This window comes from Pavona decussata, unplaced genomic scaffold (assembly GCF_977016875.1).
Source record: "Pavona decussata unplaced genomic scaffold, jaPavDecu1.1 SCAFFOLD_114, whole genome shotgun sequence".
NCBI classification, from domain to species: Eukaryota; Metazoa; Cnidaria; class Anthozoa; order Scleractinia; family Agariciidae; genus Pavona; species Pavona decussata.
The window spans coordinates 38,634-57,773 of NW_028145528.1; the positions used below are offsets into that span (position 1 = coordinate 38,634).

General features: G+C 38.2%; 2 protein-coding genes across 3 annotated transcripts; one reads left to right on the forward strand and one right to left on the reverse strand.

Annotated features, from left to right (window-relative positions):
• Positions 1 to 1,431: 1,431 nt before the first annotated feature.
• Positions 1,432 to 3,264, reverse strand: LOC146469968 (uncharacterized). Its single transcript, XM_085122061.1, has 3 exons — positions 2,383 to 3,264; positions 1,968 to 2,028; positions 1,432 to 1,787 (listed from the first exon to the last, which is right to left on the reverse strand). Exons 1-3 carry the CDS (start codon positions 2,545 to 2,547, stop codon positions 1,432 to 1,434), a joined length of 582 nt encoding a protein of 193 aa, XP_084978187.1. The 5' UTR covers positions 2,548 to 3,264.
• A 5,853-nt stretch (positions 3,265 to 9,117) lies between these two features.
• On the forward strand, positions 9,118 to 17,399 carry LOC146469969 (uncharacterized). Of its 2 annotated transcripts, none has more exons than XM_085121947.1 (4): positions 9,118 to 9,246; positions 12,501 to 12,594; positions 13,003 to 15,014; positions 15,600 to 17,399. In XM_085121947.1, exons 2-4 carry the CDS (start codon positions 12,528 to 12,530, stop codon positions 17,052 to 17,054), a joined length of 3,534 nt encoding a protein of 1,177 aa, XP_084978073.1. In that variant the 5' UTR covers positions 9,118 to 9,246; positions 12,501 to 12,527; the 3' UTR covers positions 17,055 to 17,399. The 2 variants fall into 2 exon arrangements, with proteins under 2 accessions (XP_084978073.1, XP_084978074.1); XM_085121948.1 differs by lacking the exon at positions 9,118 to 9,246 and adding an exon at positions 10,309 to 11,501.
• Positions 17,400 to 19,140: the final 1,741 nt, after the last annotated feature.

Here is a 19,140-nt window from a genome sequence, read left to right on the forward strand (position 1 = left end):
TAATTTTGATTTCTCATAAACACCCGTGATCAGAGAGAAAGGATTAGCAAAAAAAAAAAAAACAAAAAAAACAAAAACAAATAAAAAACAAACAAAACACAAACTAATCAAATTCTGTTTACTGTTGCCTATATTCATGACAATATCGTTCCCTGGAAACGACAGAAAAAAAAACTAGTCAAAGTCTGCTCACTGTTGCCTATTCATGACAATATCGTTACGTTCCCTGGAAACGATTCTGGTAGCTAGGAGACCGATTTAAGCATCAAGCAAACTCAACATGCTGTTGCTAAGTAACACTGTCAATCACCAGTATTACTGCATGTGCCACAAATTTTCGGTGGCGCTGTTTGTTGTCCCGGGACATGAAATTGTGCACTTTTGGAATTAAAACTTTATAATTGCACTTCTTGGGTCGATATCTTTTCGGGTTCGAAACGTAGAAAATTATCCTTGTCAATACCCCTGTAGTATAGCTGTGAAGGGCTAACCACCCGACCGGTTCCTCCCTATGCTCAAAAACTTCATTCTTAGCCATCTTGTAATCAGCACGAGTTGCTAAACTGAATTGCTTGTAAGATGCAATGAAGTCTCAATAGCTTCAGATCTCGATTATTCGAACTGCTGCTCAGCGGTGTACGTTTCTTTAGCGAGAACAGTTCGCTGTTTAATTCCCTTTAAGTTCAAGTAATATTTTGATTAATACGTAGTCCAAAGGTCGCCTTTTAGTCTAAAGGTCGCCCTTTGTTTAGAACCGATGTCAGTCTTCAGAAACGAATCCCTTCAAAATGAAGCGAAAGTTCGTTTTCTTAGGACGCATGGGAATTACTAGCCCCTGGTGACTCGAAAAAAAGCACCAACTCCAAATGATTTTCTATAGCAAGTAACAAAGAGATGAAATTTTTTCTCAATATCCTTTTAATTACCTTTTTTCTTGTTTACAATTATTAAGTTTAAATCTATTCTTTACTGAATTCTTAAAATCCAACTAACCCCATCTCTAAATTTTGATTTAGGTCGATAGTTCGATCACCGATGATAGTAACTCCTGGTTCGTCTTGAATCGCTCTAAGAAAATTAACCCTATTTTTTGCAATTAGCTTCAATAATTTGTCATATCTCCCTTTGCGGTTTCAATTAATTTTTTTAACCCCTCTTGAGACTCGTATACGTCGAACGACAGCAGTCTCCCTAGCTCAGTTTTTGAAAATCCAAACTTCTCTTCAACTAGCTACACAAGAACACTGAGTTTGTTATTTCACCTAACGATTCAAGTTTTCTGAATTCAACCCATCGATTTTATAAATTCAATAAACTGCATTTGTAAAACCTTTACTTTCCCTTATCTTAATGGACATCGAACATTGAAATCTTGAAAATATTTGCTTTCCATTTTAATGAATAGGATTAAAACTGGAAACTTGTTTGCCTCTAGGTGGGTATGTTACTGACTTTATACGCTCCAAAGAAGGTGTACCCGGGTGTCATCACCACGTTGCTGTCATATACGGTCACCAAGTTTATGTAATCACCACTGTGTAGCTGAGCCAGACCACTGGTGTGCATACTGCCATAGTCGGCTTGTCCACCCAGGCCTGTTTGTAAATAACCGAACGTGGTTCCGTTTACACCAAGAGCAACCCGGTTGTGATAGAAAGGCGCGGCGCTGTAATTGCTGAAAAATATCTGGGCATAGATAAAGTAAGTCCCGCTCTTTTGTGCTATCAGTCGGCCACCGTCAAATGTGAACCTTCGAAATGGCTGGTCGATTTGAAAGTCGGTAATTTCTGTTTAAGGGAAAAATGAAACTAAAATCAAACAGAGAGAAAGAGGTAGATCGTGTGGTAAATTCAAAGACGTTTAGAATTTGCTGTTGAAAATTAAAACAATAATAATAATAATAATAATAATAATAATAATAATAATAATAATAATAATAACAAAACAAAATTACATTCAAAGTTTACCTGTATTCGCAGGGTATTTCTGAGGGGCGTTTAAACTCCCGGACACATGGGCCAAAGGCCTCTAAGAAAAACATGAAAATAGATAAGTTTGCTTAAGCACTTTTTTTAGTGAAGTTTGCCTTTTGCATAAAAAGAAATCAATGTTGGCTACGAAATATACAAACCCGATGCCAAACAATTCCCTCAATTATAAGACAATTATATTTCAAAACACGGGGTTCTCAACCAGAGAGGATTTGAAGCAACGATTTAGGCCTTATCACCATATATATATATATACATATATATATATATATTTTTTTATTTCACGGAGTCTGAAAATGTTATGGAAGCTGAAGTCATGACTGAACGACGTATCAGAAATTGAAGGGAAAAAATCGTGGTTATCTCACTGAAATATTAATTTTAATCTTACCTTCCTGCCCCCTCTGGCTTGATTTATTCCCGTGAGAAGGAAGAGGAAAATAACCTGACGCAACATGAGTGACAATCGGTACCCAACGGAAATCAGCACTGAATGGACACGCCAGCTAGGAAGAAGGGGAAGAATAAAAAAAAAAGACTTCTCTATTTTTCTCATAAAGGACTATCGAGTGAACGTATCACTTTGAATTGCCAAAAAACTGACAGATTTGTATCGATTGAAATGTTAAAATAATTTTTCACTTTTTTTGACAATTACACTACTTGTGCATTGAAACTAGTATTCATTATTTTTGGCTTTGGATGGCCTGAATGGAAAAGGATTGCAACTTGAAGAACTGGTCATTTTTTTTAAGTTCTTCCCGAAAACTGATTATGGCTTGCTTTTCCTCAGAGAAATCATTCAATGGCTTTCTTCAGATGTTGTAAGAGCAATTTCAATTGAGCAGTTTTAACAAAAGTAAAGGAAAATCTCCGTGACAATGCCCCTTTAAGACCTTTTTTCTTTCTAAACCCTTTGACGGGTCGTTGAAAACGAACATTACCTGCTTTGAAGTTGAAAACCAAGCGTCGCTGGACGGTCGAAGTCTGTTTTAGCCTAAATGGATTCAGCTTTGCTAAATTGGCCTAATTTTTAAGCATCTTGATTGATTAGTAAACATGAAGTGACCAATCAGAGCCCTTGAAGATCGTCGTTTGTATATCGTGATGTTTTCTTATAGATATCGCGTGCAATGGCTTATGGAGCCTTTTATCAAATGACATGCATTCTTTGGGATGGCCTTCTCGTTCCTAAATAACGGACGGGTTTAATTATTGACAATAAGTTTATTTTAATTTAGCCGTTGGAAAGTCCCATTATCTCATTCAAGAGAGACCTTGTCTTTACAAAATGTATTTACAAATTTACATTTTTAATTTGTTGTATTTCGAACATGCCAATTTTAACGAAGGGTCTATTGTTCCCTTACTTTATTGATTTTAAACAGGCTTTCTTGAATACGAAAAGTTTGTGGCAATGGCCAAGGATACGAAACTTTAAACAAGCTTTGCAGCTAAAATCTTATTATCTGGGCTTGTCTAACTTGTTCCATTCGATTGATCCAGGAAGTAATAAAAACCGAGAAACGTGTGCACGGTACTAGCCATCATCTAAATATTAATAAATAAGACTAGCATAAGAACTAAAAAAGTAACATTTTTGTAAGGCTTTTCTTTGTTCATGTGTCAATGTTTCTCACAGATTCAATCTCTGACGCTTCTAAATAAACAATAATGAACCTGAGAATGATGTATAGTTTTATTTTATTTAAATTTTTCGTTGATATAAACGTTTTTATGATTATGCGCATTTTGGGAACCAGGATTAATGCGTGATACTGACACTTGAAAATATGGTAACTCTTCCGTTTAATCATTTAGCCCGAGTAGAAGTCATTACCTTGTTTCAAATTCTTGTACGCTATACGGAAGAGCATATTATCTTAAAATGTCTTGCTAAGAGTAAAACGGAAAGATATTTACCGTAGTTAACTATTATTTATCACATGCCTTGAAGAATGAGCCAATCAGAAAGCTAGAAAACTCTTGCACATGATTCTGTGATATCACACTGGGGCCGTAGGAAAGGTATAACATTTCGATCTCTGCGTTCATCACTGTTGACAGGGACTGTTAGGTATACAGAAAACTGGTCTATTGGAAGATCAGCTGGATCAGCCCAAAACACCTCAACTTCGGATCTTCTGGAATTCGTTTGGAAGTTTTCGACACTTTGAGTAATAAATCAGAAAATAGATCAAAATTTTTCAGTGATCTTGAGATAACCTGTAGTAAATTTTCGGAAAATGACGAGTGAAACATAACTGAAATCGGGCATATTTTAAGTATTTTAGAAGCAGAGAATAAGTATTTATGCGACGCCTTCTCTTGGTATGCTGTTATTATTACACCATGTTAGCCTGTGTGCAGGCGTGTAAAAATATTTCGGACCCAAAAAAGTGTTTTACATGCACAAAATTAATAACCAAAAATTTTTTACAATTTGAAAAGCAAAACAGTATTTAGGTTTTCCAAGACTAAGAAACATATAGAGTTAGCTTTTACGAAAAAAAACAAACAAACAAAAAAAAAAAAAAAAAAAAAACGAAAATGGAAAATTTGAGAAAAAAACGGCTACTGGAACACTTTCGAGAGCTCTTTGCTTCTCGTGACCAGGCCTTATCGGCTAACAGGTTGTGGACCCTGTAGAGTCTCTTTTTGAATGCTAGATTCTGAAGCCAGGACATGATTGGTCACATCGCTGATTATTGACATGTTTGTGGTAATTGTTGACATCCATGAAGACATGCAATCGTAATTTGCACATCGCATCTCCAATCGCAATTAAAATAAACGCTCGCGATGTTCATAGTTGAACATAACTTTAGGGGTAAATTTGGAACTAATGGAAAAAAGGCTTTTCATTTAGAGTAGGTGGAACGTGCCCCTGGGCTTATTCAACTTCAGTGTTTGGTGGGTGGGGGGGGGGGGGGAGGCTTTTATCCGTTGGCATAGCTTATGAGGGTCTGAAGAAAACGTTCAAGTTTAGATTATTTGTTGTTGTTTGTTTACAGATAGATGGGCCGATAAGCCAGGGGACATTTTACGATGGCATAGCATCTTGGTGATCTCAACTTAACCAAGTTATCAATCTACAACGGCAAGATGCCAGGACGAACAAACTCTTTAATTTCATCCGTCTTTTATAATCTTTGCATAAATTTGGCCCGTGTAATAAGAAACAAACGGTCTATCTACAAAGAAACGTTTAGTGCTAATATACCCGTCTGACGGATGCGTTTATCCGTTTTTGCGCGACAATGAAAAGTAGCCCACCACAAACGTCTAACAGTTAGCCTGTCAAATGAGTAACATCAGTGGAGGGTGTTCCTTATCGTTTCTCAAACTCATTAATAATTCATAAAGAAAAAAAACGGAAATCTCTACCACGAAGGGGATTTGGAAATGTGATCTTAATTATCATGATATTCTTGGTTTTCACGTGACGTCACCAAATTCTAGAATTCAAAACTGGGAGGCCTACAAAATTTTTACCTTCATTCAAGGAAAGATTACCTAAAAATATGTCTGTTCACAATTTCTTAGCTCGATGTCGTGCTTCCTTTTGAAAATAGAACAGTTTCAATTTCCGAGTTTCCATCGTGCGTGACATCAGGAGGACGGCCGTGACAGAGCTTTTCCGTATCTTAAAAATGACTCTTCGGGTGATTTTCAGCATTCTAAACAATTTAAGTTTGAGGAGAAATATTAATCTAAACATTCGAAAATTCACAAGGGCAAACAAACATCTTTTCTGGCAAAAGTGAACTCCAGATGTTTTTTCCTATTTCCGGTCGCCATGTTTGTGCCCCTCGGAGGGACACAAACATGGCGTCTCCATACTAAACTTTATAAATTTATGTGGAACATTTTGTCAAATAACTCGAGTACGGAATGCCGCACAGACCTGACACTTGGAAAAATGCCTTATTTATTTATCCTCTATACCAGGTCAATTTCTTGACTTCATTTATGGAATGATTTCAATTTTTTTTTTTCAATGGCGTGACAGTGAAAACCGAGAATTTGGTGAACTTTTGCATTAAATTTGTCCAACAATTATTAATAGTTTGAGAAGCTATATCTGCGCCTGGTTTTTTCAGCCCACTTCTCCGAATTTTGGAAATCGGATGATACTTTATTCCTCGTGTTTGATACATTGCGTAAATTATTTTGTTTCTCTCTGAGTTGACCTTATCAGGAACGTTTTCGCCGTTTAAACTTTTTGGTTATGCCAGCACAAATAGTTCTAACTTGTAACCAGGGTTGAAAAGCCATAAAGGCCCGTTTAAACGGTTTCAACATTTGACCAACATTCGTTCAACAAAAGTTGTACGGGTGTTGGGTATATGTTGGATGAACGGAGTGTTCGAACGGCTTCAACGCAATTCAACATTTTCGACAACAACAGAAAATGTTGAATCGATGTTGAGTGAAAGTTTAAACCAATTTAAATTTGATTCAACACACTTTCAACAAGCTTTAGACATTTTTTACGCTTTTAACAACGTTAAACGACCTGTTCAAACGCCCAACAACTGTGTTGAACGTATGTTGAAGCAAATGTTGAAACCGTTTAAACGGGCCTTATGGAGTAATAACAAAGAACGCGACGTTTTTCAACGTAATAAAAAAATTTTCTCCTATAGACCTTATTCCAAAATGGCTACTATTTTAACATTCTTTTGTTCGTTTTCAAATTAGCCCTTCTTACCTCGTTCTTAAGCTCAAAAATCAAAAGATTATTTTACCTTGAACGAGGCAAGAAGGGCTAATTTGAATGCAAACAAAAGAATGTTAAAATGGAAGCCATTTTGGAATAAGGCTAACTTTATTGCTGACGCTATAACAGGCTTCTCTTGTTTATTTAGATTTTGAGTTTCATTAAACTTATTTACAGACCTATGATCCCTTTTCTATTTCACATTTTATTAAATGCTTCTCTATGATTTGTTTCATTGCGTCTATGTTATGTCACGTTTTCGACAACGGGCGCTTTACGCACAAAACCCACCGTTCGTGAAATCTAGCTTGGCAGACACAACGCCACAAACTCACCCGCTCTGAATCTGAAGCAATATTTACTGACTAGATGGCTTCATTTGATCAAGGAACACTCTTCTCCCTCACCCCTTCACACGAACGCGTGCAATAGTTAGCCCACAACAATTGTGCGTTGAGCCAATCAGAATGGAGGAAAATCCATTCATTTTTAACAAGAAATTTGGTGATATCATTGAACAATAGCCCACGTGAATATCTAATCACGTTTGGTCCAAATGACCAATGAACGATGTTTGCACCTTACGCTATGAATTATTAGTAGTAGTTACATAAGTTTTCCTTCCTCCTGTGATATTAAACAATAGCTCACCAAAAATGTCCGACAGTGAGCAACTGGTCCAACGGACTGAGACGACCAATACCAACGAAGTGTACACATGTATGACTTGTAAATTATTAGCAACGGTCAAACGGTATGGTTAAGGATTTTCAGGATCACACCTGGCGTAAGGTTGCTGCTACGATTTAACAGGAATTATTCGACGATTAAGTTTTGAGGTAGGTCAGAGAAATTTTTATGCATTATTTCTTTTGTTTATTTTCATTTTCATTTATGTACACTTTCAAGGAAAGTAACTTTGAATGGTTTTTAATTGTTATCATCTGAAAATATCCCTTGTAAGAAACAATTTTAAACTATCTCGTACATTCAGTTAAGGGCAAGAAAAGTCATGCAATATTTGCTTTAATGCCAATGTTCTATACCACTTTTAGACAATTGAAAAATATTATTTATTCGGCTGGGGGCTACAATTTCATTTCGCGAGTCAAAACACCGATGTCGTCGTTCCAGAAATATGAACTGAACGTTCTTTCGTACCCAAAAGGAATTTGTTTTAATTTCAGATGTGACTTATAATCGACGTCACATGTTAGTAAAAACGAAACTATTTTATGGAGCGATCGGTCGTAAATCCGAATATTTGAGGAAAGCTTTGCCAACAGCGATAATTTTGAAACGGGCCGAAGAATTTATCGTGGTTCCTAGAGCTTATTTTATAAAAATTTCGGTTGTCCAATTTAGGACCATTTAGATGAGAAATCTCTTGATAAACGGTACGCCTTGTAAAATCTGCTAAGACTGTTTTAAATGGCGAAATTTAATGAACCAGAAAAAGTCATCCGACCTGTTATTTGTGGAAGGTTTCTTCGAGTTTTCTCCGGCTTGCGTCTCCGATTGCCTTCAAAACTTCGACTTTCGAGTGCTTTATTCAACTCCGTCTGAGTAAGTTCGAAAGCAACAGACAATAACCAGCTTATGCCACCTAGCCTCGGTGACCTCTCAAAATGCATTAGTACGCGTTCACTTCCGTTCATCTGAGTTCAGCACTGAATGATTAAAACGATACTAAAATGGTGGTTCATTTTATTTTAACACGAAAGCCTAACTACTCCCTAAATAAATCAATTTGAAGATACATCTCGAGTGTTGTTTTGACGTATTGGAAACTAAAACCGCTCCATTCATCAACCTTAGCGTGTCGGTAGTAAACGTGTCCCAAGGCTTGAATTATTTTTCAGTAATCCTCCTCAGGTTATGAAGAGTGATGATAACATCTCCTTGCCCATTTTAAGTCAATTACAACTCGATAAAACGATATCCTACAATTTTGTCGATTTACATTTCAGAAACAGCGTTTTAACTTTTTTAAGTCTGCTGGGAGGTATCTTTTGCCACCCATTCATTTGGACCCCATTTGTTGAGTTGCTCCACTTGCTAGAAAAAGAAATCTTTCTCTAGATAACTTATTCACTGGCCAGTGCAGTGACTACATTTTACGGAATGCGGACACTTACTCGTGAATGTAGTGTGCTCATCGACTCGGAATAAAGGAATCTAGCAACCCTAACCAATTCTAATTTTATTGAACAATTATTGAGCAATTTGGCTACAATAGAAACGTCTAACAGCGACTGTCTTTCTTGATGTCGCGACACGTTCCAATGAACGAAGCTTGCACAATGCCTTATGAATTATTAGCAATCATTCGATGACTCACCCGTCTTTTTGTCATATTAAACAGTAGCCCACCACGAACGTCCAGGAGTGACTATATGATACTAATGAATGAAACGACCAGAAAAAAAAGAAGAGTACTCTTAAAGTATAAATTATTAACAATTGTAAAACGATATGGTCGAAGGTTTTAAAGTTAAGGCTGCCTTTTGTTTTAAACTTCCTCTGTTTGAGGTGAGTGAGATATTTTTTGGTTTGAATTGCAGTAGTAGTTTCTTTTTAGTTAATCACCCCTTTTGAGCACTACTATTTACAAAAAAAACAATATATAACATGGTAAATTCATGGAAATTTCCGCGAAAAAGAAAGGTTTGTGTGCACCTTTTTATCCACAAGCGTAAAGTATTTTCCCAAATGTAGTTTTATTCTTTCTTATTTCATTTTAGGGTCTTTAAAAGGAAGTTTTCTTTATCGCAATTAAGCACTTTTCAGTTGTGGTATGTTAGATATTTTAGTGGCGAGTAAGAGCTAAGGAAAAACGCGTTATTTCGTCCATTGACGAACCATACATTGCTGCCTTCCCTAAGTGATATTTGAACCATTTCCACATCAATCACTTTTTGCTTTGTCATGTTACGAAAGAATGAAGTTAACGTTTACAAAATAAAACATCTGAATCTGAATATAACAGAAAATTGAACCCCTTCAACCAATTATTTTAAGAAAACAATCTGGAAGTTCAGGTTATGCTGCAATGCATTTTAGACAACAGCTCTTAAATGTTAGCTCAACTCTTTTTAAAACGGTGTCAAGAGTACATGATCTAAAAGAGCGAAATCCTTCGCCCCATATCACGATAATAGTTTTCAATCTTTCAATCTATTATTAGCTTCCGAAGCTCGCTTTCTAAGGCATTATAATTACATTGATTCCCATGACCGGCTCAGCGAGATCAAAAGTCATAGTCATGCTAGCTTGTCGCGTTATAGGATATGCACAATGGATATTTTTTGTGATATCAAACGAAACTTTACCTCAAAATTGTTTCTTACAGGTCGCACCAACATTCCTACATTCTTCTAACTTTCCAACTTTTCAAATTGCTCATTCAACTAGAAATCTCGGAAAACTTAAGTTATTTACATGCGAGGTATGGCTTTGTTGTCAGAAAGTTGTATCTTGTTACAAACTGCGGTGCAGAGTCAAAGCCCACAAGCAGCGAAATTGCTAAGGCATTACAAAACTAGGCTTGTCCTCAGAATCGATTCTTATTGGGGGAAAAACATTTTCTTACCTTTCAAATGACTCATTAAATGTTGAAACTGGCAAAGACAGTTTGATAAAATAAATTTATGTGCCAGCGAAGTTATCATAAATTGGTTACAAATCGTCGTGTTGTATACTGGCAGACGAATTAAAGCTGACAAAGTCGCTTTAAAGCCCCACCAGGGCTTTGGTAACCTATTTCCCAAGCCTAAAGACCCCGTTCCAAAAGATCAGGCGCGCGACGTAATTTATTCTATTCCGTGCAAAGTTTGCGACAAACCGGCTACGTCGGGGAGACCAAACGGAAATTTAATACTCGACTCAGAGAACACCAAAAGCGGTCGAACAAAAACATCCCAAGAAATCTGCACTCGCCGAACATTGTTTACAATCTGGTCACACTATCTCGTGGAAATCGTCTACAATATTACATCAGTGCCAGCTCAAGTTGGCGAACCCGACGCCTTTTGGAAGCATGGAAAATCAACACGTGCAAAAGTTCACTCAATCGCGATGACGGCATGTACCTGCCCAAAGAGTACAGGGCCTTGACTTCATTGGACAAAAACTAACCCTCTAATATATTCCGTTTTTACTAGCAACTACGCGATCTTAAATAAACTTGTCACTTCGCTTGTATTTTATTACCCCTGAACAAGGCTTATACAAGTAGCCGAAACGTTGGGACATTAAGATCTTTTTAATACCTTTCAACCAGTGTAACATTTTTATATTTATTAAGGGGCATAATTGTTTGGATATAACACTAAGCTTGATCTCAGAATCGTTTTATGTCGGATCCATAATATTGCAACCTCTTAGTTTTGAAATGGTTCTAAAAGCATTGCCAGAGAGAATTGAAGCTCGTTTCTCCTCTTCATGTTATGACACAATTACAGAACCTCCTGATTAGCCATAACTTTCAACCAGAAGTCAGTCTCTCAGTGTTTTCTGTAGACATTTTACTGGTGTCTAAACATAACCTGTTATCAGACTTGACATATTCAAGTTTATTTTCACGCAATTGTCACTAGCCCAACTAAAAGAATGGAGCGAATTCTCGCGTAGGTGAGGTTCTTTTAGTTGGCGATTCTAGTTGGCCATTCTTTTAGTTGGCGAATTCTTTGTACGGCCCAATCTTTTCACAAGCGCAGAATCACCGACGGCTTAATGGTCCAACAATGGAGTCCCAGTCTGAACAAACAAGTCCCGACCATTCTTACGTACGTAGTGAAACTGTTCCCATCGGGAATCACCTAAAGCATATAAAATATGCGGACGGTCTTTTACCCTGAGGATGACTTGTTTAATCGAAAACGTTTGGTTTTTAATATCTTTTTAACTTTTTAGCCTTGTAAATAGTATTTTAAATCTCAAGCGAATATTATGGACAACATTTCATAAAATGCTGTATTATTTTTATCGTGACTCTATCTTTCTCAAGTTTCAGCTGGTTTCTTGCTCTACGTTCTTTCAGTTTACCCATCCTCATAGCCTTTGCTTCGTTCATTTACAGTTCATCTTTAGACCCATTTCCTGGCCAAAGTATAATCATGCTCTTTGTAAATGAAGTTATGTGGTTACAAATTAGAGTTGTGTCGTCAGCAAACAGCCTCAGAGTTAAGGTTGGAGCTCATTCAATTCCTTCTCACTCAAGTTTTGCTTTGAATTCTATCAAGAATTATGAATGCTTTGAAAAGCTACATCAAACATTCGAAAGGGTGTTTCATTCAATTTTCAAACACCTCAAAGTTGGTTAAATAATATTATTCGGCTGCACGTCGTTTTCAACCAACTTCTCAAATCGGATGAAACACTCTCCTTCGAGTCTTTTAATGCTTCACAAATGTTATTCGGCTTAGATAGCCAGACAGGACTGCCAACATCGGAACCAAAATGTAACGTTCTACAAACTTAAAAATTTGTTTACATTCTTCTGGATACCACCTGCAGACTTTCGATGCTGATTGAGTTGCAGAAAGATTTCCCAATTAAGTCAATTGAAACGAAGACTTACCTTACAGAAGCCGACCTAAAACTTGTCGAGTACCCATTTATCGCAAAATAATTGTACGATAAGGTCGTTCGGCTTCTTAGACCAATAGTTACGACCATTTTCAATGAAACAGCAACAGAAAGAGAAGTAATGAAACTAAACAAAAGTGAATCTGCTAGTTCTTGTAAATTCCTCACTTATTACCTCACCACTTTGTTTCCTTCAGCGTTGATTTAAACAGTCCTTCTGTGACATGGAGGCCGGAAACATTTTCCTTTTTTTTGTTGTGGTGGGTGCTGCAATATCAGGCCAGACAGTGGGTAAGTTGTAAGTATAATTTCTAAAAAGATACAAAATATAATGGGTTCAAAACTCGACCTATAGCTAACCAAGATTTCCCAAATATGTCAATGTATTTAACTGAAAAAGCTCAAGCATTTTTGTTTTTTATCCGTAACGCTCTAAACGTGTTACTCATAAAATGCTAGCACATATTTTTACTTGTGTATTGCAGTATAAATATCCCTTTCACGAACTGATTTGTCGTGAAAAACCACTTATAGAGAGCAGTGAGCCACATGATCTCCATTGTAAGTGTAGAACAATTTAAAGATAGTCGTAGCCCCTGAACGCCTCTGAGCAACATTTAGCGCATAGGCAAATAAATTAAGACTCTATTTTGATTGGTACGACGATTGTTCCACCGGAATGTTATTTACTCTTTCTAGGCGGTCCATGTGACGAGACATTGGACTTTGAAGACGCAAGACAGAGAAGTTGCTTTGTTGTTCCATCCGGTTTCAGAGGAAGCCTTGTACGATCCACTAATTTCGCCAAAGATGGGACGTATTCTCTTAAATTTGAGTCCGACCCTACTGGACCATCACGATTCAGGTATCAAAGGCCATCATCTGCTCCTATTCAACGCCACGACTTGTGGAGAGGGGGTATTAAGATCTGGATTTACATGGAACGTACGGCACCAAGGCAACAGATGGAGGTCAGGCTTACAGACAGCACAAGAGCAAGCACTCTAGTAGGATCTTTCATGGTTGACATGGACTTTAAAGGATGGAGAGGAATATGGGTGTCTTATGACGAATGTAAAGCAACTTTAGCCAGCCTAAGAGGAAGAGCGAGAATAACTACAGTCGACTTCGTTTTAAACCATCGCGATACCATTTACATTGATTTGCTAGATTTTGTGCCCAACCTTGCCTTCCAGACAAGAGATAAAATTGTTCCTCCTTTCACCAGGTTTGGACCAAAGTACACTTATCGCGACTTTTGGCAACGAAGCTATCACTGGAGTCAGCTGGCTCCAACTGCTCTTCCCGCAAGCATTGATGCTTCAATGACTTCAAGCATTGCTCACATTGAAAGTCGCTTACGAAACTGGTACTGTGACGAGACGACCACAACTTATGACTTGACAGGAGATGTACAGGAACGTTGGAAGTCACTTACGAGAAGCTTCGACTCTGCACACAGGGAATATGACAGGCTTAATTTAAAAACAGGACCTCCGCCCTTGTTTTGCTTAAGATGCACACGGGGATCAAGCACGTATTCCTCTACTGACCCTGCAAGGAAGTTTGGGTTCGTCATGTCGCGCGTTTTGCTGCCTTTAGCAATAGAATTGCATCTAAGATCAAGGAGTGACGAGATAACAAGGACCGTGACGGAAGAAACCCCTCACTTGAATTCCCGTAGACGCCGTGTCGTGCGAAAATCAATAAAACGAATTTGTGGATCAAACACAGCAAGGCAGAACGAGTTTGAACGCAATCTCAAAGCAAGAGGAACGCCTTATACACAAGCCAAAGTAAGAAATTCATTAGATTACATCAACCAAGAACGTCTTCAAAGGATTTTGGATGTCCTGGATTATCTTGAAGACCAAGGATGGGCAGACGGAAGTGCTATAGGTTCCCTGTACCTGGAGTTGCTGCAAAGTGGCGCTGGATTCAGTCATAGTCTTTACCTCCTCAAAGAAACTTTGAACAAAACTCCAGCAACCAAAAACAGGCTTCTTAAATTGATTGCAACCGCTAAGTGGTATAATGACTTTGGAGAAGTTTACCAGTCATCATTCGAGTACAGTGGAACAACAGCTGACTTCATGATAACAAGAATGATATTTCGGCTTCTCATTGTTCTAGCAATGCCTAGTACTACCATTGACGAAAAAAAGGAAAGACAACGGGATATGGCGGCCTTGCATAGATGGATGGAAAATGCGTTGGTCATAAATAGAGCATTTGGAGGAGTCGTCAAACCCGATTACACTGGCTTCCATCACATGGCATTTTACGCTTCTGCATACATACCAGACGGATTGCACTCGGCAGCTCAAGTGCAATATCTTTTAGAAGGAACGAACTTTGAATTATCAAGTGAATCCAAACGCAATTTACAAGAAAGTCTGAAAAACATGAGAACAATTGCTGTTAAGTATTCCACACCGAGCAGTGTAGGAGGACGCTTCCCAGGCTATTCCAATAAAATCCTTTTGAGCGATCTTCCAGCTTATGCATACATAAGCGTATCTCATCCAGGATCCCTTGCAGCAACTCCTGCGAAAGGTATAATAATTCCTCGCCTGACCAGAGATGCAGAAATGTTCAAACGTTTGTACAGCTCTACAGACCCTATTGTCTTAAAGCATCTACGCAATGGAAGAGTCCATCCAGGAAAGTCGTACCGCAACAGCCTTGGATCGCTTCAAATAATGAGCACAGTAAGTAAGAAAAAGATTAATTCCGCGAATTTATTCCACACTTTCCCAATAAGCAAAAAGCACGGCAAGCACTGAATGAATGCTGCCTTTCCTGGGTTTTGAGGACTCCGTAGTTTCCAAGAAGGCGTGGATAGTATCGTGTAAGCATTTCGTTACCTTTCTGGCTTTTGTCATTGTGTAACAAATCGTGGGAAGCGAGGAATAAGTACTGACTCCTAATTTTGCGATTTCATAGACAAGCACCGGTGGAGTTGTGCGTCTGAAAAGCGTGGAAAGTTCATAAAGCAAATTCCCTGCAATCACAACTTTTCCCAAGGGACAGAGAGCGGAAAGCCTAGAATGAGTGATATAGCGCATAATGCGTCAAAGGAAAACTATAAATAAGAATTTCTGTAGGTAAATGTTCTGTTTAGTATTGATGTGATTTAGGCTGTGCTAAACTGATAAAAATCTGGACAAAAATAATCGTTTGCTTGCCCAATTATTCTTATTGGTTTATTTAAAATACTTTTAAGTTAAGATGTTACAAAACAATTATCACACCAATGGTCAACATCCACGTTTTGACATCAATCTTCACTCTAGGTATTTTTAAAGCCAATGACCGGTGAGTCATCCCCACAAGGTCACTGGTCAAAGAACTTTGCTGCGCTCTCAATCCATCGCCGTCAAGACTGGGCTGTATCAGTAAAGGGTTTTAACAAGTTTGTCTGGGACTTTGAACAAAGTGGCACGGAAAATCCAAACGGTATCTTTGCAAGTCACGGCTCCATGCTGATAGCTAACAACGAGGAGTCGTTGAAAGCTCATGATGTGAATGAAGGCTGGGACTGGGCGAGAATTCCTGGCACTACTACGATGTCGCTGATTGTTGTAAGAAACGAATTAAGATTAAATAACCAAAGGAACTTCAGCCCACTTTCTTCTGCAGGAGGTGTTACCTTTCACGGAAAAGAGCCTTTTTCCAGTGGCGTGTTCGGAATGGACTTCCATCAGCCGAATTATGACTTCTCAAGCACAAGTCATCCTCATCGCAACATCCAACTGTTCTTTAAGAAGTCCGTTTTCTTTTACCAAAACCTTTTAGTCTGTCTGGGAAGTAACATAGGACTAAACAATGGACCGGGAAGAAACGCACAGACAACACTATTTCAAGACAAACTGGTGAGAGACTCTTCTACATTCTTTGTTGAGGTGGATGGCAATCGAAAACGTCACACAGCTCCATTCACAGCAATGACACCAGCCTCTGCAAGTGGTGCAAACCCTTACACTATTCTGGTAGACACAAAAGGTAACAGCTACTACATCCCAAGCTCAACTGCTTCAAATCTTAAGGTTCATGTTCAGGATCAAGCCTCACAAGACCAGTCAGGGAAACCGTCCAGTGGTGAGTACGCCACCGCCTGGCTTGAGCACAGCTCTGCAAGTAAACGCTACGAGTACGCAGTTTACGTAAAGACACCGTCATATCCAACCACCGCGAACACTGTCTGGAAGTTTCAAAAAAGTACAAGACCTGACCGCAAGCTATATGAAGTTCTTCAACAGGACGATGTGGCACATGTTGTGAAATTCCGAATGGCCTTTGACCGCTTGCGTTTGCGATTAATAAGGCCATTGTATGGCTACGTGATTTATCAGTCCACGGCCGGCGCAACGCTTCCTCGTAGTGCTCCAATAAAGGAAGTTAACAAGCGCTGTCGCATCATGGCACAAGATGATGGGCGCTATGTGTACCTCAGCATCAGCTACCCTGACCTGGATTTTAATACGTCGAGAGTGTTACACACGATAGAAGATGTAAAAGCGTGGGAAATGTTCCACATGGAAAGTATCGAAAATAGAATACGGGTGACCTTAAATTTCGATGTTGACAAGAAGTTGCCAATTCCACCGAAGGTACATGGATCACCTCCTGATTACGTACCAAAAGTCCGAGTGAAGCCTTCACCTACATCTCCTCGCAAGAAGGGCAACAGAATTGTCTTCTTTAATCTGAAGAATGGATTTAGCGTAGAAATTAAACTGAGAAAATAGCTTCAAGTTCCGCGGCTATATGTAAAGTTAGACTAGTCAAGGGATATTAAAATAGGACATAAGCAAACAAGATATACTTACAGTGAAAACAGGAAAGCACAGCTTTCAAGAGCTGTTAATTGCAGGACAGGTGATTTCATTATTCACTTAAAAGTAAACTACAAAATAACATTGCATCATACATAAGGAAATCTGCCAGGTTTCCCAGCTGAAGCAATCCTTCTTCTAACGATCGTCTCTTAGCTCCGTTCTCTTCGCTATCAAGGAAACCGGAAGCGTTTTTAAAATGTAAGTAATCGGGTGGAAAAAGGCAAGTTATGTAGAGAATAAAAGTTGACAATTGAACCAGAATTTAGCTTACTTCACCAGAAAATAGGATCATTGAACTGAATAATGAGGTCAATTCCACTATAATGAACTTTTTTAGCGAGTAAACGTTTGCTCAGTTGGATTTAAATACGGCACTCGCCAGAAATGCGAGAGACCCCACTGAAAACCGCCAAGGCGAGTGGGCTCCCTGGATAAATATTATTATTATTATTATTATTATTATTATTATTATTATTATTATTATTATTATTATTATTATTATTATTATTACTTCGTGCATTAAGATCGTTGTGAAGATTCGAAACTTAATCTTTCGTTCATCGTTTCACTATAGGTAAAGACTCGTAGCCCATCCAGATGGGAAACCGGAAAATGGAGGAAAACGTTGAAAATAGGCAGGGTGGACCACGATCGACAAGCACTTCATTCAGGAAATGTAGAAAACTCTCTACAGTCAACTCCCTTTATTGCAGACATCCTCAGGGCCGCGAGTTAGAGTCCTTAATAGCGAGAATCCGTAATACAGTAAACCCCCTTTATTGCGGACACCATTAGGACCGCGAGTTAGAGTCCTTTCAAATAGCGAGCTCGATAGTCCGTAATAGCGGGAATTTAATTATTTTATTCAAACGTCTGTAATTTATTTTTGCCGGAGATTTAGCTGCTGTCCGTGTTATCAGGGTGTGTATGATAGCGAGGTCTCTGTAAGGCGAGAGTTGACTGTAGTTACTTTGACCCAAGGGAACGGAGATAAAAACAGTTACTGAAATTACTTTGAGGAGCCCAAGGGGAGAAATCATTTTGGATCGCTACTTTCGCGAGCCACTTGTATTTTTCAAAATACCTAACAGAGTTTTAAAATAACATACTTCTCATTAATACTTTCTCTTAAATTAGCTACATACTGCGGAAGTTCCTGTCAGTGTCCATTAAGCTTTCTAGAATACAGTTTCTATTTCAGCTGATGGGAAAAAATTGAAGTGATAAGGCGTCAAACTTGCAATGAAGAGATATGATATCAGTGCACTTCCCGGTTTTGACTTTAGCTTGTATTGTTACCATGGACGATACTAACAAAGCTGGCACTTACACACTTACACAGGACATTCATCTTCTTAATCTTTCTTCTTGTCCACTCGGTTACATTAGAATGTTTTCTCGACACAGACATTAATTTTTTTCCAGAGAAACGTTTGTCAGTGTATTTCACAATTGCTTTCTATTCATCCTGTTGGTGAAAATTTTTAAGGCGTTCTTTAGAAAACCCAAACTGTATGTAATGTAAAATTTAGGGTCCCTACCAGGTAACATTACAGTAAATCTTCTTAACTCTAAGTTTTTCTAGTGCATTTTGTGAGCGTAACTCGTAAATTAATACAAGCTCAATTATCACTCATCAGATTCCGAAAACGTAACAAAACCAGTAAAGACCAGTTAAAATCCACGAAGCATATATTTAACAATTAGATTATGCGCACAAGATTTCTATCGCGTGATAGTTGATGAGGGGGCAAGCCTGAATCAACTACCACGCATAGAAATCAAGAGCAAATAATCTAATTGTTTAAGTATAAAACTACTAGTCGTTCAAAACTTAACGAGACAGGTTCACGTTTTAATTGAATAATGGGAATAATATTGAATAGGTCGAATTGCATTGGCCTCTGTGTGTGTGCCTTTGCATTTCATAAAAACCGTTTATTCGCTCGAAACTGAAACGAGGAGCCGAGTTTTTTTTATAGTAAAATGATAATCA

What these genes read in the sequence shown, in the direction of transcription:
- LOC146469968 (XM_085122061.1), bottom strand. Translation starts at nt 2,547, where the DNA reads ATGAGAAAAATAGAGAAGTCTTTTTTTTTTATTCTTCCCCTTCTTCCT. An exon ending in AAGCCAGAGGGGGCAGGAAG is followed by an intron (nt 2,029 to 2,382) that starts GTAAGATTAAAA and finishes TGTTTTTCTTAG; the next exon opens with AGGCCTTTGGCCCATGTGTC. An exon ending in GAAATACCCTGCGAATACAG is followed by an intron (nt 1,788 to 1,967) that starts GTAAACTTTGAA and finishes TCCCTTAAACAG; the next exon opens with AAATTACCGACTTTCAAATC.
- LOC146469969 (XM_085121947.1), top strand. Translation starts at nt 12,528, where the DNA reads ATGGAGGCCGGAAACATTTTCCTTTTTTTTGTTGTGGTGGGTGCTGCA. An exon ending in AATATCAGGCCAGACAGTGG is followed by an intron (nt 12,595 to 13,002) that starts GTAAGTTGTAAG and finishes TACTCTTTCTAG; the next exon opens with GCGGTCCATGTGACGAGACA. An exon ending in CGCTTCAAATAATGAGCACA is followed by an intron (nt 15,015 to 15,599) that starts GTAAGTAAGAAA and finishes TCTTCACTCTAG; the next exon opens with GTATTTTTAAAGCCAATGAC.